This window comes from Ictidomys tridecemlineatus, chromosome 13 (genome assembly GCF_052094955.1).
Source record: "Ictidomys tridecemlineatus isolate mIctTri1 chromosome 13, mIctTri1.hap1, whole genome shotgun sequence".
Classification (NCBI taxonomy): Eukaryota; Metazoa; Chordata; class Mammalia; order Rodentia; family Sciuridae; genus Ictidomys; species Ictidomys tridecemlineatus.
In genome coordinates, this window is record NC_135489.1 from 5,312,693 (window position 1) to 5,331,206 (window position 18,514).

At 38.1% G+C, this 18,514-nt stretch overlaps 1 protein-coding gene across 10 annotated transcripts in view; it reads left to right on the top strand.

The window, feature by feature from the left end:
- Neto1 (neuropilin and tolloid like 1) overlaps nucleotides 1-18,514 on the top strand; it is a 109,618-nt gene that overhangs the window by 57,212 nt on the left and 33,892 nt on the right. For 7 of the 10 annotated variants that reach the window (XM_040272110.2, XM_078029887.1, XM_078029886.1 and 4 more), the window contains exons 5-6: nucleotides 8,802-8,843; nucleotides 8,923-9,089. The exons of 1 other annotated variant lie outside the window; for it this stretch is intronic. In XM_040272110.2, the coding sequence (XP_040128044.1) occupies nucleotides 8,802-8,843; nucleotides 8,923-9,089 (209 nt within the window). The remainder of the gene's footprint in view (nucleotides 1-8,801; nucleotides 8,844-8,922; nucleotides 9,090-18,514) is intronic. 2 more of the 10 variants (XM_005339879.4, XM_078029884.1) reach the window with 1 other exon arrangement.

Consider the following 18,514-nt stretch of genomic DNA (forward strand, 5'->3'; position numbering starts at 1 on the left):
CAGATGGAAGAGGACGGTGTGGGGGTGGTGGCATGCTGTCACACACTCACACACACTCACAATCACCTGCGGTGCCTCACCACTGTCCGCCCTGTTGGAGCTGGAGCACTGTCCTCTCCACAGCGGGGGCCAGGCCTGCAGCTGGGCCCACCCCAGTGCAGTTGGTTCTTCCTGGACCCTCACTGCTTGCGTGGAGGGTCACTGCTGTCCCTCTCCTTGGCCTGGAGCTCAGACCCAGTCCAGTCCGGCGGCCACGGCCTCAGCTCTGAAGCCCTGTGTGGTGTGCAGTCCCTCTCCTCCCACACAATGTGCTCATCAGTGAATGCTGAGGGCTCCTGGGAGGGACGAGCATGGGCCGTTGATAGAATGAGGACATGGAGGTGTCCATTCACTGTCAGCCGCATCACCGTGGGGCCAGCAACAAACGCCCTATCAAACCAGTTCTCGTGGGAAGGCGGCTCCGATGGCCTCTTCTACCTAGGGTTCCGTGTGATCTAGAATGTGCTTGTGGATGCCGAGCAGGAGGACGTTCTGAGAGAATCCAGGGGAAGGCGCACTGCCAATGTGCAGTCAAGAACTTGCGTGGATGCCCCTGGACAGGAAAAGGGAAGAAGAAACAGAGGTTCCGTGGCAGCTCCTTGACATATGCACGGGTCAGCTTTGGGACAACCCGATGTGCTTTGGTGTTGTGTTGTTGCCATTCTGTCTTTTGTCATTCTGTTTCTGCCCCTCTGTGCCCTCTGACAATCTCTTCTCTCTCTTACCTAACCCTTTTCCGTATCACTTACAGTAAACTCTTGTTCTCTCCATGTAATTGTACTATTGCCTGTGACAATCCACCAAGAGTGAGCTTTGTGAAAGCCTACCTAATGTCAATCCAAGCAATTCCAGCTTTTGATTACCAATGTTATCAAAGTAATTGTCTCAATTTATCTAAAAATGTGAATATAAGCACTGTGAAAAAAACTATATATTAAAGTTGTATCAAATGATAGCACAACAAAGCTATGATATAAACCCTGCAAATATCAATAATATTTTAAAGGGCATAAGAAACTCTTCTCTGTGAATCTCATAAGTTCTAGTATTTAAAATCTAGGTATGAGTAAATTTTTTGTTAAACTAGAAAAAATAAGTCATGCTATATAAACCTCGGTCTACAATGAAACCATTAAGAAGAAAAACTCAAAATGAGCAGCTGTGATTACTAACTCCATCCATGCTTAGAGAAAAGAGTAAACACTCAAAAGCAGTTTAAATGCGGGAGTATGAAATTGATACTAGAATGGTATTTGATACTAGAATGGTGCTGTTTCTAGAGTTGAATGAGATTAGATTATTAAAATAATATGATCATGCAAGCTATTTTATTACTGAGCCATCAAGATTTTTTTTGCACTTGGTTTTTAAAACAATACTTTGAATTTAGTTAACTGATTTCAAAAACTACAAACACCATAATTTTTAATCTTGAATGTGAAGCGCAATCTCCACTGTGGCATGTTGCCAACAGAAAAATAAGAGTGGAAATAGGAAGCTGGTCATTGAAGTGTGCAGTTAGTTGGGGTGTAAGAGACGCTTCAGTGAAGTTAGGTTCCCAGACTGCAGAGCTTTCAGTGGTGGGTAGGAGACGTGGAAGTGACGTAACCTGGAATTGAATGTGGACAGGCAAGAATGCGCAGATCATGGGGAAAAAATCAAAGGAGCTTTTGTTTTCTATTTAAATTTACGCAGATTTATTCACTGAAAGGGTGTAGATGACAGAAGGTAAGTTGAAAATGGGTGGATAAGAAGATAATTGCTGTGAGGGAGTAGTAAGTAGGGAGACCAGGGACAAGTGGTCAGATTTAGAAAGGGGATTCCTCCAGAATCCAGTGGTGAAGATAGAGGACAGGAGTGGGTCCAGATGAGGTCCCAGGTGCGGAGCTGAGTGACTTCCCGAGTCAGGGCATCTGTGCTCATTCAAATTAGAGGACTGAGCATTTTCCCTGGGCTTTTTCTCTTTCATTCACTTCCCACACTCATTGCTATCAGCAAATACAAAATAATCGCTCTTTGTAGATTTACTGCAGGTTGTAAATTTGACCAAATTTGCTGTAGACCCAGAGATGTCACATGCTAGAAGAACTGCTCCCAGAATCACTATTTTCTGTCCTTCCCTGCTGCCGAGCATGCCTACCTGCGCATTTTCCAAGGCAACATTTAGGTCTCACTGTTTCACACACAGTCTGTTCTCTTGGAGTCTAATCTTTTGTAGAACAAATGGGAAATATCCACTTTCCTCTGTGGATCTTGATTTTTGACATAATTAATTTAAAAATTTTAAACATATTTGTATTTTTAAATCCTACTTCTAATATCATCTTCAAACTTATTTTTACCATGACAAAAAAAGCATTGCATTTCACAACGTATTTCTAAATAAAATGGTTTCAGGTCATCTCACTTTCGTTCAAGGGAAAGCGGAGAGCAGCTAGGTGGAGAGTCCAGACAGACCTAGTGGGTCGACCAAGGGCACCGTGAGCATTAGCAAGTCTGTCATCAAAAGTCACATTTATTTACCAATTTGAGGATGTCCTAATGAATCCATTAATCATTCTTATGAATCCACCTATAGATTGACAACAGGAAATCTGGAGCTGACAGCCTGGTGCGGATTCCAACCTTATCCCTCCATAGCTGTGTGTTCTCTGGCTGTTGTTCAGTCTCTCTGAGCCTGTTTGCCTTATCTGGAAATTAGGCATAATGTTTTATATGCCTCATATTATGATATCACAGAATAAAGGATTACTGCATTTGAAGTAATTAGAATAATACCCCATACATATTAATTATTGTGATAACGTTAACCATTTTTACAAACCTTGCTAAATTAAAATAACAGGAATTAAAATGCTAAAACAAAACATTTTAATTACATAGGCATATTTTAAAATCTTATTCTTTTTAATTGTATAGAATATTATAGAAACATTGTACCTCATAAAACCTTGACTGTAAAGTTATTACTACTTTTGAAAATTTCTAGGAGATTGTAGTTAGAAACAAAATTGAGAAATGTCCTAAAAAACATAAATTGACTCTAAAGTCTTTATTCTCCTTTATAATATATGTGTTAATATCTGTAAAATATTGGGTTTATTTTCCTTTGACCAGTCAGTAAATGCTTTTCAAGTAAACATTGATGCTAGTTTACTTCATAATATTTTAAGAAGATCAAAATTAAGAAAATCAAAAACTAGCAAAATTTTAGTGCCTTCACATTTGTCTTGGGATTTATTTGATAAATATTTAACCCTTTAAAGATCATTAATTCCTCTTCCGATATCCAAAGCCAAACAAAGAGACATTGGAAACTCTGTAAGGAGTAAGGATTTCACCTAATCTTGCTTTCAACATTTGCTTGTTAGTAAGGTGGATGGGGCAAAGATAAATGACATGATTCAGGCCAGCTGAGACTGTGGACAGTTGAGGACATTATTAACTAACTTTTCCTGGGTCTCCTATGTCAGGTGGTTGAACTGTGCATTGAAACATCAGAACCCATGTTTACCAGGAGAGGTTCTAGGCCCCTGTGTTTGCTCATGAACTGTTGTCGTATTGCAGGAACAGCACTGGGTTCTGTGATAGAGTAGCACTCTGGGTTGTAAAAGCCTAACCCGAAAAGATCCTCCTTTTAACCTAGTAAACAAACAAACAAACAAGACACACCCCTAGACAGATCCAGTGATTTGTTCAATGTTCTAGAAACAACATTGAAGCTACTTTAATCTTAGGTTAAAAACAATTTGAATTTTTATAAAGTTGTTAAGCTCCCAAGCCTTTTCCACTTTTAAAACCAACATACCTCTGATAGGATTCAGTCATGGTCAGTCAATACAACACTAATTTCCAGATAGTCCATCTATCTTGTGGTTAGCTGTATGGAAACTTCTTTGAATTTTGAAATCAGTGCATGGACTTGGCCACAGTTATGGGATTGCATCAGGTTCTCCAGGAAGAAGCTCCAGGGTGGAGATGAGTGTGGAGGGCTGAAGTGCTGAAGCTGGCAGCTCTCAAGGCCCCTTGCTCTCTTAAGGCTTTGACTAACTGGCTTATTTAATAGTCACCATATTGTCTATTTATTATTATTTACATTATATTATTATTTATTATAAATACATTATTTTAGATAACTATTAATTCATATAAAATTGTACTAATACATCAATTATGTGTTAAAATACACAACATTTTATTAAAACATTGATTATTATTAAGATGTTAATAAATATTAAAATGTTGATTGGAACATTTTTTAAAATTTCATGTCTGACTTTTTAGAAGATAGGGGGATTCACACATCTGCTCATCCCTTGAATTTGGCATGATATGTTGTTTTGGTAGAAGAAAATAAAGAAAATCCAAATTCATATAGTTATATAGCTGGTAAAGGGAAGAGTATTTTGCTATAGTCTTCAGAGATAGTAACTAATTCTTTTATACTACACTAAGCCTCAGCAAGGGATAGTTTTCCTAAAGGTTAGTTGAAATGTGAAATGTGAAACAGTATCAATGAATTATTTTGTGTTTGTTACATTAAAATCCAGCCATGCGTGTTTTTCTTTTCAAATGCCCTTTTATACATGCATGATCGTGACATAGATTATTCCCTTGGCAGATTCTTCATCACTTGATGCAGAACTTCCAACTGTTGATACTGTTTGCTTGTACCAACAACAATCTCATTCAATAAAATTGTTCTAAGTGTTGAGAAGCTGTCAAGTGCACACTGGCAAATACGTTTTCTTGATTTGAATTTTATTATTGGCAACAAATATTGTCAGTTGTTTTTCTTAAAAGTCAACAGATTAGTTTTATTCATTTTCAACAAAATGTCTGCCAAATACCCAAATCTGAATAACTTTGTCTTTTAAGCAGAAATGATGCTCCCTGAATAAAGCAAGCAATTTGGTTCACAATCAAAACAATTACAAAAGTGCTTTATCTTAAATAAACCACTGTACAATTCAGCCTACAGCAACATGACTTATTCATAATCAATGTTTCATCCTACATAAAATTAAGACATATATTCAAGACTTTAGATATTAAAATAGTTGTTGTGCCTCATCAAATAGATTTGAAATACAATATTTTATCTTTTCTAACCCTGAAAATGCATGGTCTTGTGCCAGGGCATGGGCTGCTTCGGTTTGGTGCTGCTGTCCTGATGCATTACTAAGACACCAGTACATTGTTTTTGCACCATCAATGCAAATGTAAATCCAGAAATTCTAGTAAAAGTCACAAGACTTGTGATTTAGCCAGCAATCTGAATATTTCTGCATAACTTGTATTTGTTGTCCAGCATGCATGTTAAGGATGACCTTCAATGATTGGTCCAGATCAGCTAAAATAAGGAAGCCCAACTATGTCTGTACAACCATCCATTTTTAGACAAAAGTTAAGGTTGGAGAAAACATATCAATTCTGTTCTCCTGATTAAAGTAAAACATCAATCCATGAATTATTATCTGGTTGGAAGTGAGCAGTGTTCTGGGATTTTTTTGTTCGTATTTATTCTGTGCGCAGTTAGCAATGGCAGCTGCAAATGACCTTATCTGTCTCACAGCTCTTTGTGTGTGCTCCTCAGCCAAAGCAATGCAATAGTTTACCCTAAAAGATGTTTTAGTAACTTCCCCATTTTTCCTTGGAAAAGCAGTAGTTGGCTTTTAAAGAGAAAAATATAGGAAAATCAGTATAAGTAAAGTAACTATTTTTCTATATACAGAGAATTACATTGAATTCAATAGTATTCACTGTGCATCAACCATGATGCAGGTCCTGGGGAGAGAGGATCAAGAGAGATAAGATCTCTGAAATAGGCGATTTTGTTATTGGCTGGTGGGAATGGGTGCTTGGTTAAAAAGTAAACAAAAGCAAAACAAATATAAAGTATACTAAAAACCAGGAAGAAAATAGAATCTGAGAGGCAGCACTAGATTGGAGAGGATCACCAAAGAAAACCTTTCTGAGAATATAGTATTTGAGATGTCAACTGAAGAAGGAAAAGAGACTCAGCTATGCAGAACTTGCAGAAAGTCTTGAAGACAGAAGAAGGAGCAAGTTCAAAGTGCTGTGGGAGAAACAATCTTGAGTGTCTTTGAAATAGAAATGGGCAGTGTGAATGGAAGAGGAGAACTGGGCCCAGTGTCATGGGACTCTGTGATCAGGGACAAGGACACAAGAAGAGATGTGGTCTTATTCTAAGGGACATGGAAAGCCAGAGAGTACCATGACTGACTTGCATTTTTAAAAGTAGTTTTGTAGAGAATTGATTTTGAGAAACATCCAGGGGATAGAATGCTATTTTTTTAAGTCCAACTTTATTGTACATGTCCATAATAATTTGTCTTTGTCCCCAAATAACCCAGACAATCAATCAAACTTTATATTCTTAAATTGAATTTAGGCAGTTTCAAAACATTTTGGATTCTTTTGCTAGTCAAATAAGCCATTTATAATTGTGGTATTACTGGTGGTTAATATAAATGGAATTACAAAAACAAATTTTTCCTTATTTAAAAAAAACTACCAGTACTATCACTATTAATACAAAGACAAAAATAAATTTTCATTTCCCAGAACTGGCATTTCTCTCAACATTGTCTGGCATAAGTCATAAAAATGACAAATGTTAGCCTTCAAACTAGAAAATAGAATATGGACTACATTTTCACAAAAATTGTAGGAATAGCCGTGTACAGCTGTTAGAAAGCTGTTAGAACAAAGACAAATGTTCTAATAACATAGTTGATAATGAGTATTAATAATGAATGCAATTAAACAGTATTCTAAAAAGTAAAAAGGGTATAATGCATACCCAAAATTTAGATATCTGTGGTGGACAAAATCGATATTAAAATGAGGAAAATATGCATGGACTCTTTAAAACCAAAAAAATCTCCTTAATGGTATCAACACATAGGAGTAGTTTTATAGAAATCATTTTTTTTTCTTGCATGGGTAGATATTAAATGAATATGTATTGAAAGAATAACAAATGATGTACTGGATTAGGGTATTTAAAAACTTCCATAAGGGAATTTCATGGTCTATATTATCTATATGTCCTCACTTCTGAATAAACTAGCATTCTATTCCTTGGAAATTGCTTTCAGGGTTTTGTTTTTTTTTTCCTTTTCTTTTTTCTCACTAAAGTAAAATAACTCTTCAAAATAGTCATACAAAGTAATTTGTTAGTTTCAAGAATTTGACTCTTGATTCCAAATTTATAATTCCATTTCAAGTGCTCTGTAATTAAGTGTGTTTAAATAGTTGATATAACCAGACTGTAGCATAGCTGATCCACATGGAGGTGTGTACAGATTGGTTCACATCACTGTTTGACAAAACAAAAAGCAAACAAGAGCAAGAACATTGCTTAATGAAGACCATTAAACTAACATGGTCAGCATGCCTTAGAAGTTTAGTGTCTCTGTGAGCACAGAAACACATAGCTGCAGACTTAGATCTACATGGACATATGAACTCGTATGATCTCATCAGTATCTAGACCTAGAAAGATTGGTGCCTTTTCTTATTGCATTCTTGGGTCATTTCTGAGCAGTGCCTCCCACAATATCTCCAACTGTCTAAGATTTCTATGTGAGTTTATACTATAATACCAGTAGCCATTGCTTCACCACCATCTTTACATTGTACACAATGTATCTCCACCTGGAGGTCATAGTCATTGACACCTTTAGCCACACACAGGGTGAAAGGAAATCCATTTCAAAGTGGCTAAGGTATAAAGACGAGTGTGGTTTCACAAAAACAAAAGCCCAGAGAAGATAGAATAGGTTAATACGGTGCTCAGTGGCATCCTGAAGGACCCAGGTTCCATGTCTCCCTTCTGCTCCTCATCAGTTGGCACTTCTCCCAATGGCTCCTCTCCAGCTGAGAAGTTGGGCACTGTCCCTGATTGATTTCAGTGGTTCCTAAGTAAGTGACTACAATGTGAGTCAGAAAAACTATGTGTCTTGTCTCAATGTGAGGAATACTTCCTCATAAGTCCTTTAACAGGCTTGCCTTTATATTTCCTGGGCTACGAACCTACCTTTAAAACAATTCCAGGAAATGGGAATGAGACCGATGTTTCTGAGGCTCATACTGAAGTGAGAGTCCTCTGAGACACATAAATGAGTAGAGAAGGACAGATGCCTAAGCCAGGCAGGGACCACTGAGAGGAGGAAGAGAGAGGGGGTGGGTGTTGAGTGGACAAAGTAGGAATACTTTGAAAGCCAGCATGGCACCAAATGAAGATGTGATGAATACAGAATAGTTCCGCTGCCAGAGGAGAGGTTCCTGCATCTTCAATCTTAACGTTGTGTTTCCAGTATTTCAGGTGAGAATTGTGTTTCAACAATATATAGAATCATTTGAATCAGACAAAAGAATCCTGTGTAGAGTTATGCAGCTGATCCAAACCTTGTGTTACCCATACCTGTGTCTTACAAAAGCATCTATTGTCTGATTATGGTGTTGCAGAGAATAAGTGAGATTTGTATTTCATGACTGGATGTATGAATGGCATTGGAGGATTTTTTTAATGGCTTCTTTTGTACTGAGGGAAAAACAATAGTCATGCAACATTATATAAATTTAATATTAACATGAACTTTTAATTTTATCATTTAATTTCCCCTACAATGTTTTTTAGGCTGATTCCCGGGTGATTTGGTGGTAAATTAATCAACATCTTTGTTAGTAATAAATGCAGAATAGGACTAATTGTCTTTTTCTCAATTTTTAAGATCCTGACTTTAAGGACCTTGGAGTTTTGAAACCCTTACCAGGTTGGTAAAATAGATATTTAATAATGTTCAGAGGCCATTGTTTTCTGCTATAAAATATACTTTTGGTTTATTATTCAAGCTCCATTTCTGTGTGTTTGTTTGGCATCTTATTATTTAGCATGTGAGTTTGAGATGGGCGGCCCAGAAGGAATTGTGGAGTCCATACAAATTTTGAAGGAAGGCAAAGCTTCTGCCAGCGAGGCCGTGGATTGCAAGTGGTACATCCGAGCCCCTCCACGATCCAAGGTCAGTCTTAAGAGGAAACCTAGACCTGAAGATTGACTTGAGAATAGTCTAGAGTGGACATCTCTTTGAGGCAACTGGACATGCTGGACACGTCTCAGGATGCCATCACAGCTACCATTTTATTTTGATTTTGAAATGCAACCTATCTTCCCTTATCCAATGTAACTTTCTGCATCATAATTTATAATATGGAGAAGGTGATGAAGGGATCACTTGATAACCCAACTGAGACAATAGTCTGAAGTAAGTCTACGTCTCCAAAAGTTAGATGGAAGTGTTAGGCATGAGCTGGGGTACTAACCATAATTACAATTATGCTCTGAATGTCAGTATCCGCAGTTTATGTGTTAACTTAAACTAGTGGAGAAAAGGGTCAAGGGTTATAAAATCGTGCGTCTCTGGCATATAAAATACAGGTGTGAAAAGGCTAGGACAATGGTGACGGGATTGAGGAGTGTTAGTACAGACCCTAGGTGAAAGTTCAGGCCCTCATGGTCCCAAAAGATCAGGCTGAGCCATGCATATGCCAATCAAAGGGACTAGCAATGGTGATGGGCAGGAAAAGAGCTCTGGTCAGTGTGGCCAGGTGAGAGCAGATATGGAGGACAGTGACCAAAACTTGTCTTCAAGCTACTGACAGAAACTTTAAGGCTTTGTAAAAAGGTGAAGAAAGGCAAGGTTTGGGGACTTGACCGACGGGGGCATTGGCACAGCAGGTGGAGTCTGGGTCAGGCCATGGTGTGGTTGGTGATCCTCTCAAGACGGTGCTGTGGAGCTTTGAGAAGGTCATCACTGTTTGGAGGGCGACTCAGTCCCCGTGATGAGATGTGTCCTCCTGCTCAGGGGGCAGCCTCAGCTTCCATCATGGGGTAATTGCTCCCACTGAATGATTAAAAAGGAAAATGGAGTCGGAGAGGAAAAAACAGAGGTAGTTAGATCAATCACTGGTCCCTCGTTCCAGAGCTTGTGTCCATTGGAAAGGGACAGTCCCTCTGTGATTGCCTGTTAAGCTCTTTGTGATGGTTAAGAGAAGATGTGCAGTCGATCCTACTAAGTCTTACCATTTTTTTCCCTGGTGCTGAAAGTCTAGACTCAATGTTGATCACCCCATTTTTGGCAGTACATTCTAGAATGGCAGCCACTTGGGACACACTTCTTTAGGATAACCATATTCACCCTATTTATCTTCAGAAACATTGGGAATGGGTAGCTTCCATGGGTGTGAAACTTTATTATTTACTTTCCTCCTCCTTTGTCTCTCATTCCTGTTACAGCAAAGCATTTAAAAAGTACTGATTTATTAGATCCATACTTGACTATTTATTGAGTTTGAAACAGTTGATTATTTCATTAACGCCAATATGATAGAGAAATAATAAAGCCTCCTAAACCTGTCCTCTGGTGTTCACCTTCCTGCTTAAACAAATATGTGACAAAAAATTCCAAGCCCCAAGATCAGGTCGCCCAGGTGTAGTTGAGTGTAAGTAAAGGAGGAAGAGGCACATGCACCTGGTCAAAGGTGGAACCCATGACACCTGGCGTGTCAGGCAGGCAGGAGGGCAGGCTCTTCAGGAAGAGGGAAGAGCATCCGGGAGGCCATGGAATCATGAGAATGAGCTTTTATGAATTAAAGAAATAGCATGCCATCTTATCAAAGCACCACGGTGGAGGGGCGGTGAATCAGGAAGCTGAAGGGCTCTGTGGGCAACCCCACCAAAGAATCTGGGCTCCATCGGGGTGCCTCAGTGATGTGGAAGAGGGGCCAAGCAGGGAAGTGTTGCGAGCAGGTTTACATTTTGAAATGCAGTGTTTTCTGGAGAAGACAGGACAGGGCACATCACTGCCAGGAAGCTGTGCTCCGACAGAACCCAGGCTGCGACCTGTCTGCTGGTAGACAACCACAGAAACACACGAAGGACAGGGACAAAGAATTTATGATGGGATATTCAGGTCGAGTCACCTTTGAGGGAGTGGACATCTCAGGAATCACCTGTGTCCTGCTCGTCCTGAGTCTCCCTGGGATCTATCTGTCTGCAGGGTCTGTGTGTGTAGGAGAAGAGCAGCACTCTTCACCCACACCTCTGCTCCAGAGATCCCCAGACCCCTCTCCACCTTCCTGCTTTGACACCTGCAGTTCTATTTGCATCTGAGAAAATCTGTGAAAGAGTTAATTTCATTATGAAAAGAATATTTACTCCTCTGTAAAATTTTATTCACTTAACGCTCTTGGCATCATAAAGCCATAAATACCTACCTGGATTACCAGAGAGCTAGAGTGCATTTTATGATGACTTCTTACGTGATTTATGAATTAACATGCAAGTCCTTTCCACTTTTCCTAACCTCTATGAATGAAAGATTTTTAAGGCTTCTCACACGCAAGAAGTACGTGAGCAGCATCTCACTGCCTTAGCCCCTCAGTGCTGCCTTACAGGGAAGGTTTCCATGAGAGAGCAGATACACACCTCTTTCTCCCAGCTGGTAAATAGGCTGTCCTTTGTACACTCCCAGAACAACAATACCGAGTGTACCTGTCTGTTACAGAAGTTGGCATTCTGTGACCCAAAGGGGAAGCTGCCTGCAGAGCTGGACAAAGATGGCTCTATTGTGACAGGCTTTCTCTGCTAAATTAAAGGTTAGAGGACAGGAAGTTGCTTTGAATGCTGTGGAGAAAAGCAAGAACTGGAGATTACTGCCTATGTGGGTTTTCTATTTTTATGGAGCTCTTAGCAGTTTATGAGAATAAACTATCAAAGCACAAGTTAAACTTGTGAATGGCTTGATGGCTTGCTGTGAATATTTCAACAATACCTGGTGACTGAACCGTATTGCACAATGGAAGTGCTAAATATCTTCCTGGAATTCCTTTATAATTTAAGTGAGTTACATGATGCTTCTCAGGTTTTGATAAATAGAAAAGGTGATTTCTGGCATCTCCTTTATTTAGGAAAAGGAGTACAGATGATTCCCTTTAATTAGAATGTAATCTGTCCAGATTTCTTAGATTTTGAAAAACTAAAGCCAGAAAGAATATTGGCAACCAGTAACAAGGAAATCATTGAAGAGGTGACCTGTAGAAAATGTCTATCTCCCATATATACAAATGCTGAACAAGGGTGGTAGAAAGTATTATTTTGTCCAGTTTCAAATCTTCTCCAGAAAAAAGCCAGCAGGGTGGAATAATGGGAGAATAAATCATGATAATAGTTCGAAACTTAATTCTGGGAGGGCTGGACCTAGGGTATCTGTTGTACCCTAATCTCAAGCAAAAGATTTGGCATTCAGTTAAAACTCAAGGAAAGAATAAATGGATGAGCACTCAGAAGAAAGATACATTAGCAACCTTCAGATACCTGAAGGACGGGCATATGAAGAGGAGTAGGCAATCTGCATGGATAAAGTACTGCAATTTCTTTGAATATTTGAAACTAGAGAAATGTAGCTATTAATTAAATGAAGAGAAGGTTTTTGTTTTAATAATGGAGATCAAATGAGATTCCAGAGGAGAAATCCAAGCATAGTTTGGCAAGGACTTTGTATAATAATTAAAACTCAAGTAATTTTTTGGCAGAGATAATATGAAAGTCTTCTCAAAACCAAAATCCCATGAATCTATGATAAGTGATTTGCTCAAATATTTGGCTAGTTAATAACAGAACTGGCATTAGGTCAACGTCTCCTAACTCCTGGTGGAGTCTAATATCACAAAAGCCCACTATTGTGGGAAATGATAAAATTTGCTGAGACAGGAAAGGGAGATGGTGTCAAAAGACTTATAAAAGATGCGGTAAGGAGGTAACTAAGTCAGTGAAGAGCCTTTTGGGAAAATAAAATTTTTATTATTTATCCATCCTTTAATACTTCAAATTAATTTTAACTTTTTACCTAATTAAAAACATTTTGAGGCGAGATACAATGGCACACACCTGTAATCCCAGCATCTCGGGAGTGAGGCTGAGGTAGGAGAATCGAAAGTTCAAGGCCAGCCTCAGCAAAAGCCAGGTGCTAAGTAACTCAGTGAGACTTTGTCTCTAAATAAAATACAAAATAGGGCTGGGGATGTGGCTCAGTTGTTGAGTGCCCCTGAGTTCAACTGCTTGTACAAAAAAAAAAAAAAAAAAAAAATTGAATCAAATAATCTTAAAAACCTGACAAATATGTCTGTGGTCATTTAGAGTAAAGTTGTGTGACAGTGACTTTATAATGACCATGAATATTGGAGGCAGAATCTTAAGAGAGCACCCAAGATTTCAGACTCAACCCTGGAACTGAGAAGATGACAGAGTACCACATGTCTGCTTATGATAAAGTGTCTGGCAAGGGGATTTGGGTGATCCATCAAGGCTACCAATCAGTTGATTTTGATCAAGAGGGAGATTTTCTAGGTGAGTCTTATCTAATCATATGAGCCTTTTAAAAAACATTGCTTTCTCTGATTTTGGGCAAAAGAGAAGCTAACCAGGTGACTCAGGAACCTTCTCCAGGAGGAAGGTAGTCGCTGGTAAAGAGCCATCAAGAAAACAGGCCCTCCCTCCTGAAGTTCAAGAAACTAGGATTTTAGCCTCAGAAAAGCACAGTCAAGCCTGGAGCACTTCTAAGCTATAAAACAGGGGGATAATAAATGGGTGTTGTTTAAACTGCTAAATTTGAGGTGATTTGTTATGGAGCAATAAAAAATTAATGCAATAGACTAAGGGTAATCACTATAATGGATTACAATGAAAAGTAATACCAGTTCTGAAGATTGAGTTTGCCTTCAGTATTTCCAAAAATGAGAATAAAATTGGTCAAAGTGAAAGTCTTAGCAGGTTAGATAACTACCAACAAAAATGCTATGGCCCAGCTTGTTTTTAAGGAAATATTTTTGTATTATCAGATTTTAGGGGGGAACTCAGATGAACTTGAAATATTTTGACATGACTCTGGGCTTACATGAAAATTACTTTATTATTACTGCATCAAGATCTGTAGTTGAGGTGTATATATTTCCCATTTCAGGAAACAATACGATAGTTTGGTTTGTTATCCTCCAAATTCAAATGATATCTCACCTGAGATTGTAGACCTGATATGTCCATCACAATTAAAACAGTAACCACAGAAGTCTTAGGTATGTGACTTTTAGAATATGGCTTTATTTATAAAGTATCCACTGCTATTGAAGCCATTTGCAGCATTTCTCAGGCTGTGGAATATTTAATTCTGCATAAAGCAGCTCTTCCAGGTCCTAGATAATCACCTCAATATTTCTTATTTGCATGTCATGATGACCATGAGAGGAGGCACCAGGCTGAGCAGTTGGTATTAAATTCTGTTTGTCAATATAATACTTAGTATATTGTTGGATAGATTTATTTGCTTTGTGAGTAAAAACAAGTATTCTGCCTTCCATATTAGTGTGACTTGAAAAACAGATATTTCTAGAACTGGCTAATATTCTGATTTCCCACGTCATGTTCAATAAATCATCTTGTCAGCTCCAACTTTTTTTGATTGATTAAAAAGAAGAATGCATCAAAATGATTCACTGAGAAGAGATTGTAATCTGACGATTTTACTAGAGTTATATATTATTCTGTTTATCATTTTCTCCTTTCTTTAGCAGAGCAATTGAAGAGTTTTCTATTATCTGCTACCTTAAATAATTCTTTCCCTTGGCATTATTATGGCACAAGAGCTAAACCGAGGAGACAGTTGCTCCGATCTCGGCACAGGGAGGGATTTCACATGACTTACAGGAGGGCTAGTGAGGGACACTTGGTCACCTTTTCTGGATGATGGAATCCAGCCTTTGCTCTGACAGCTCTGGGCAAGGACAGCCAATACCCTACCAGCTTGTTGTATTTCTTCTTCTATAGGATATAAAAACTGAAGTCCAGAAAAAGCATAAAATGCTTCAGAAGTGATTATATAAAATCTAGTGATGGTAATTGTTCATGTCCTCTATAAATAGTGCTCTACTTACTAAGAATGCCCTTTAAATATAGGAAGTACTTCGATGCAGTCATTGCACTTCATGTACAAATGCCAGTCAGTTACCTCGTAAAAAATATGGAGACTCTCCATTGCTGTCAGTGATGACGCAGGAACCAAACATGCTAACTGACTTAACTGACTTTCTAACCATGGCAATATTCTTATAAGAATTTATTTATTTATTTTTATTTTTGGTACCAAGCATTGAACCCAGGGACACTTAACCACTGAACTACATTACCGGCCCTTTTTTTTTTTTTTTTTTTGTATTTTACTTAGAGACAAGGTCTCACTAAGTTGCTGAGGCTGGCTTTTAACTTGCAATCTTCCTACCTCAGCCTCCTGAGCTACTGGGATTACAGGCATTGTACCACTGTGCCTGGCAAATAATTCTATTTTTAAAGAATTGTAATACAATCATCAATTTTGAAGGAACACATTTCTGATCTATGAATTTCTTTTATGTTTTGACAGTCAACATGTTTCTTAGATCCTTTAGGAAAATGGAAATGCCTTTGCTTTGCTTGCTTGTTTATTTCTCTTTGATTACTTATTTTCGCTGCAGCTTGTTGTCTTTAAGAGTCTAGCTTTCTTCCTGGAATCTCCATCTTGAGCTTCCTTCTTTATGAGGCTGCTCACATAGTGAGACCAGGAGCAATGATGTGCCATTCAGAGTTGTTCTTAAAAATCAAGCCATTGTTTAAGGGCCTGAGCCACTTTGGAAAATTGTGTTAATTTTTCTAAACTCATTTTTCTTCATCTTAATGGTTAAGCTAAGTAGCTATTGGTTAGGGAACTGAGTGAAGTGGTGCACTGTCAGGAGCTGCTGCCAACATACCAAGCAAACTTTCTTTTCCTAATAATACATTAGAATTTCAAGCTGTATTTTACAGCAGAATAAGAAACTTGAAGTAATTGTTCAGACACATTAGGCTTGAAAACATCAGGTGTGTTTTATTCTTTATTTAGTGAAATGATTTCCTTACGAATTTTTCCTTCAAACAATTATTTCAAATGTCTTTCCTTCTATGGGCATAGTGTTTGGTTTTCATAACTTTCAGAACTATTGAGAGGATGATTAGTTTGTACCGCCCATCAGAGAGTGAATAGACTGCCTTCCTACCCGTGGGTGTTCATCTTTGTGATAAGTTTGTATGTTTTCAGTTGAAATTGTGTTTTCTTTTGAGAGGTGAGAAACTATGTTGCATACTATTTTAGAATGTAATGTATTTATTTAACTTTGTTTTTCATTTAAAATTTTTGTTATCTTAGATGAATACCTAAACTTTAGCTTTTATTTTTATTGTATTTTCATTTGTTTACAGTTAGTTGGAAGAAGGCAAAGTATTGTGGCAAAATGCTTAATCCAGGATTGAGGATTTTCATCCTATTCTAAGCCTCACGCTACTTTGTTTATATATCTGGTGCAAGTTGTTGTGTCTTCTTTGCTTCATGTTTCTAGTAAGATCATCGGGTAGGGTGGGGGGCTTCCTTTTAAAGAATCTGCCTGGATATTTGACACACAGAGAGCAGTGATTGGCAACAACTTGGATGCTAACATTTTTTTGGATGCATGCTTCCTTAAACTAGACATCGCAGGAATTCTCCAGATTGTTTCAGGAGCTTAGTACTATGTTGGAAAAATAGAGGATAAATGGACCATGCGAGTAATATTTGCACTCGTAATGGAATAACATAAAGCATCAACCCAGGCATGAGGACAGTGCGGGCTTTCTTGGCATGTGTGTGTCATGTGGCTGCCGCAGTAGCAGTTGATTCAAATGCATCATCACAGTATTGGAACTTCGTGACGGCCTCCAGCCCAAGTATTTTGATTGCCTAGATGCAGAAACCTTGCAGCCGGGCAGCGTGCCCTGGAGCTCCAGGGTTCTCCACTGATGCTCATTTTCATTGAATTCTTCGTATTTCTCTGTTTTGTTCTTCTTCCCAAAGTTATGTTATGACAGTCTCACTAGGATGTCAAAATACATTTCCAGCTTCCTGAAAGACTGCACATGTTTGTTTTTGATATACTTCATTATTCTTTAGATTGGCACCATTCCTTGTTTTGATCATTATTTCAAATAATTTCCTACTATATAATAAAATCATGATTCTAGATAATTATTATTTTTAGCACTTTGAAACAAATATCTGGCTTATAGATTCCCAACAAACAGTTGATTAATGCTAAAATGAAATCAGTTTAGAAAACAGGATTTCTAATTATTTAATTATTTGCAGGTATGTACATTCTCAAACATTTTTTTTCTCTTTTAATTAAAAAAATTTTTTTGTTTGTTTGCTTATTACTGAGCATTGAACCAGGGGTGCTTCACCACTGGGCCACATCTTTAGCCCCTTTTTGAATTTTTCTTTTGAGATAGCATCTCACTAAATTGGTTGGGGCTTTCGTAACTTGCTGAGGCTGATTTTGAACATGTCATTCTCTTGCCCCAGCTTCTTAAATCTCTGGGATTAAGCCACCCCACCCAGCTTAAAAGTTTTTAAGTGGTACATTTTAATTATACATAATATAGGACTTCGTTGTTACATATTATCCCATACACATAACAAAAGTTGACCAAATTATGTTCTGTGGATTCCAGAACTTTTGTGGAATGTTTAATATTTTCAAAACATGGTTGAAGGCTTAGGGCATGAAAATATAAAGCACTGCCCCATCTTTTCATGAGCACATAGTTTAGCAGAAAGAATATATCAGCTGTAATTTCAGTTTAATGTACATTCAAAATTACACTGTAGCATAGAGGGTGTTGAGAAAGGCTGTGCTAGGGTTAGGGAGTAGGCATCGCAAAAAATTCCAAACCAGACATGCAGCAACTGAACTAGACCATGGCGACTCCGGAAGAGGCTGGCAGAAGGTCGTGGTGTACGGTGTAAGCTAACATCGTGTACAAATAGGATGACATTGTAACAAATAAATGTAATTTGAGGACATAAGAAGGAAGGCAAATTTGACACTTTATGGTTTTTAAATATTTTTATTTTATACCAGTTCAAGATTTTGACTAAAGAGTTGTGATTATTAGATTCATTACTTAGAAATATAGTGGGGTAGGCTTGGGTTTGGGGACAGACTGGAGGGTCTGTACCTGCAAATGTCCAGGCCCTGTGGCAGGCTGTATTCAGGTGTCATCTGTTATGGATAGAAAACAGTGGTTTTGAACATGAACTTAGCAGGGACTGGTACCTAACTTGACAAGAACACTGAGTACAAAAGAGCATCTCTATTAATTGAGATACAGGAATTTAAAATTGAGGGTGGACACATCAGATTTGAGAGAAAGTTCTCATGAGATTCAATGTTTACATAATAAAGAAAAATGAACGCAGGAGGATGAAAGATATGCATTTTTAATGTAATGCATATTTTGTTTTCTATTCATGCTACATCAAGAGAAGCAGATCCAAGACAAAGTAGCCTA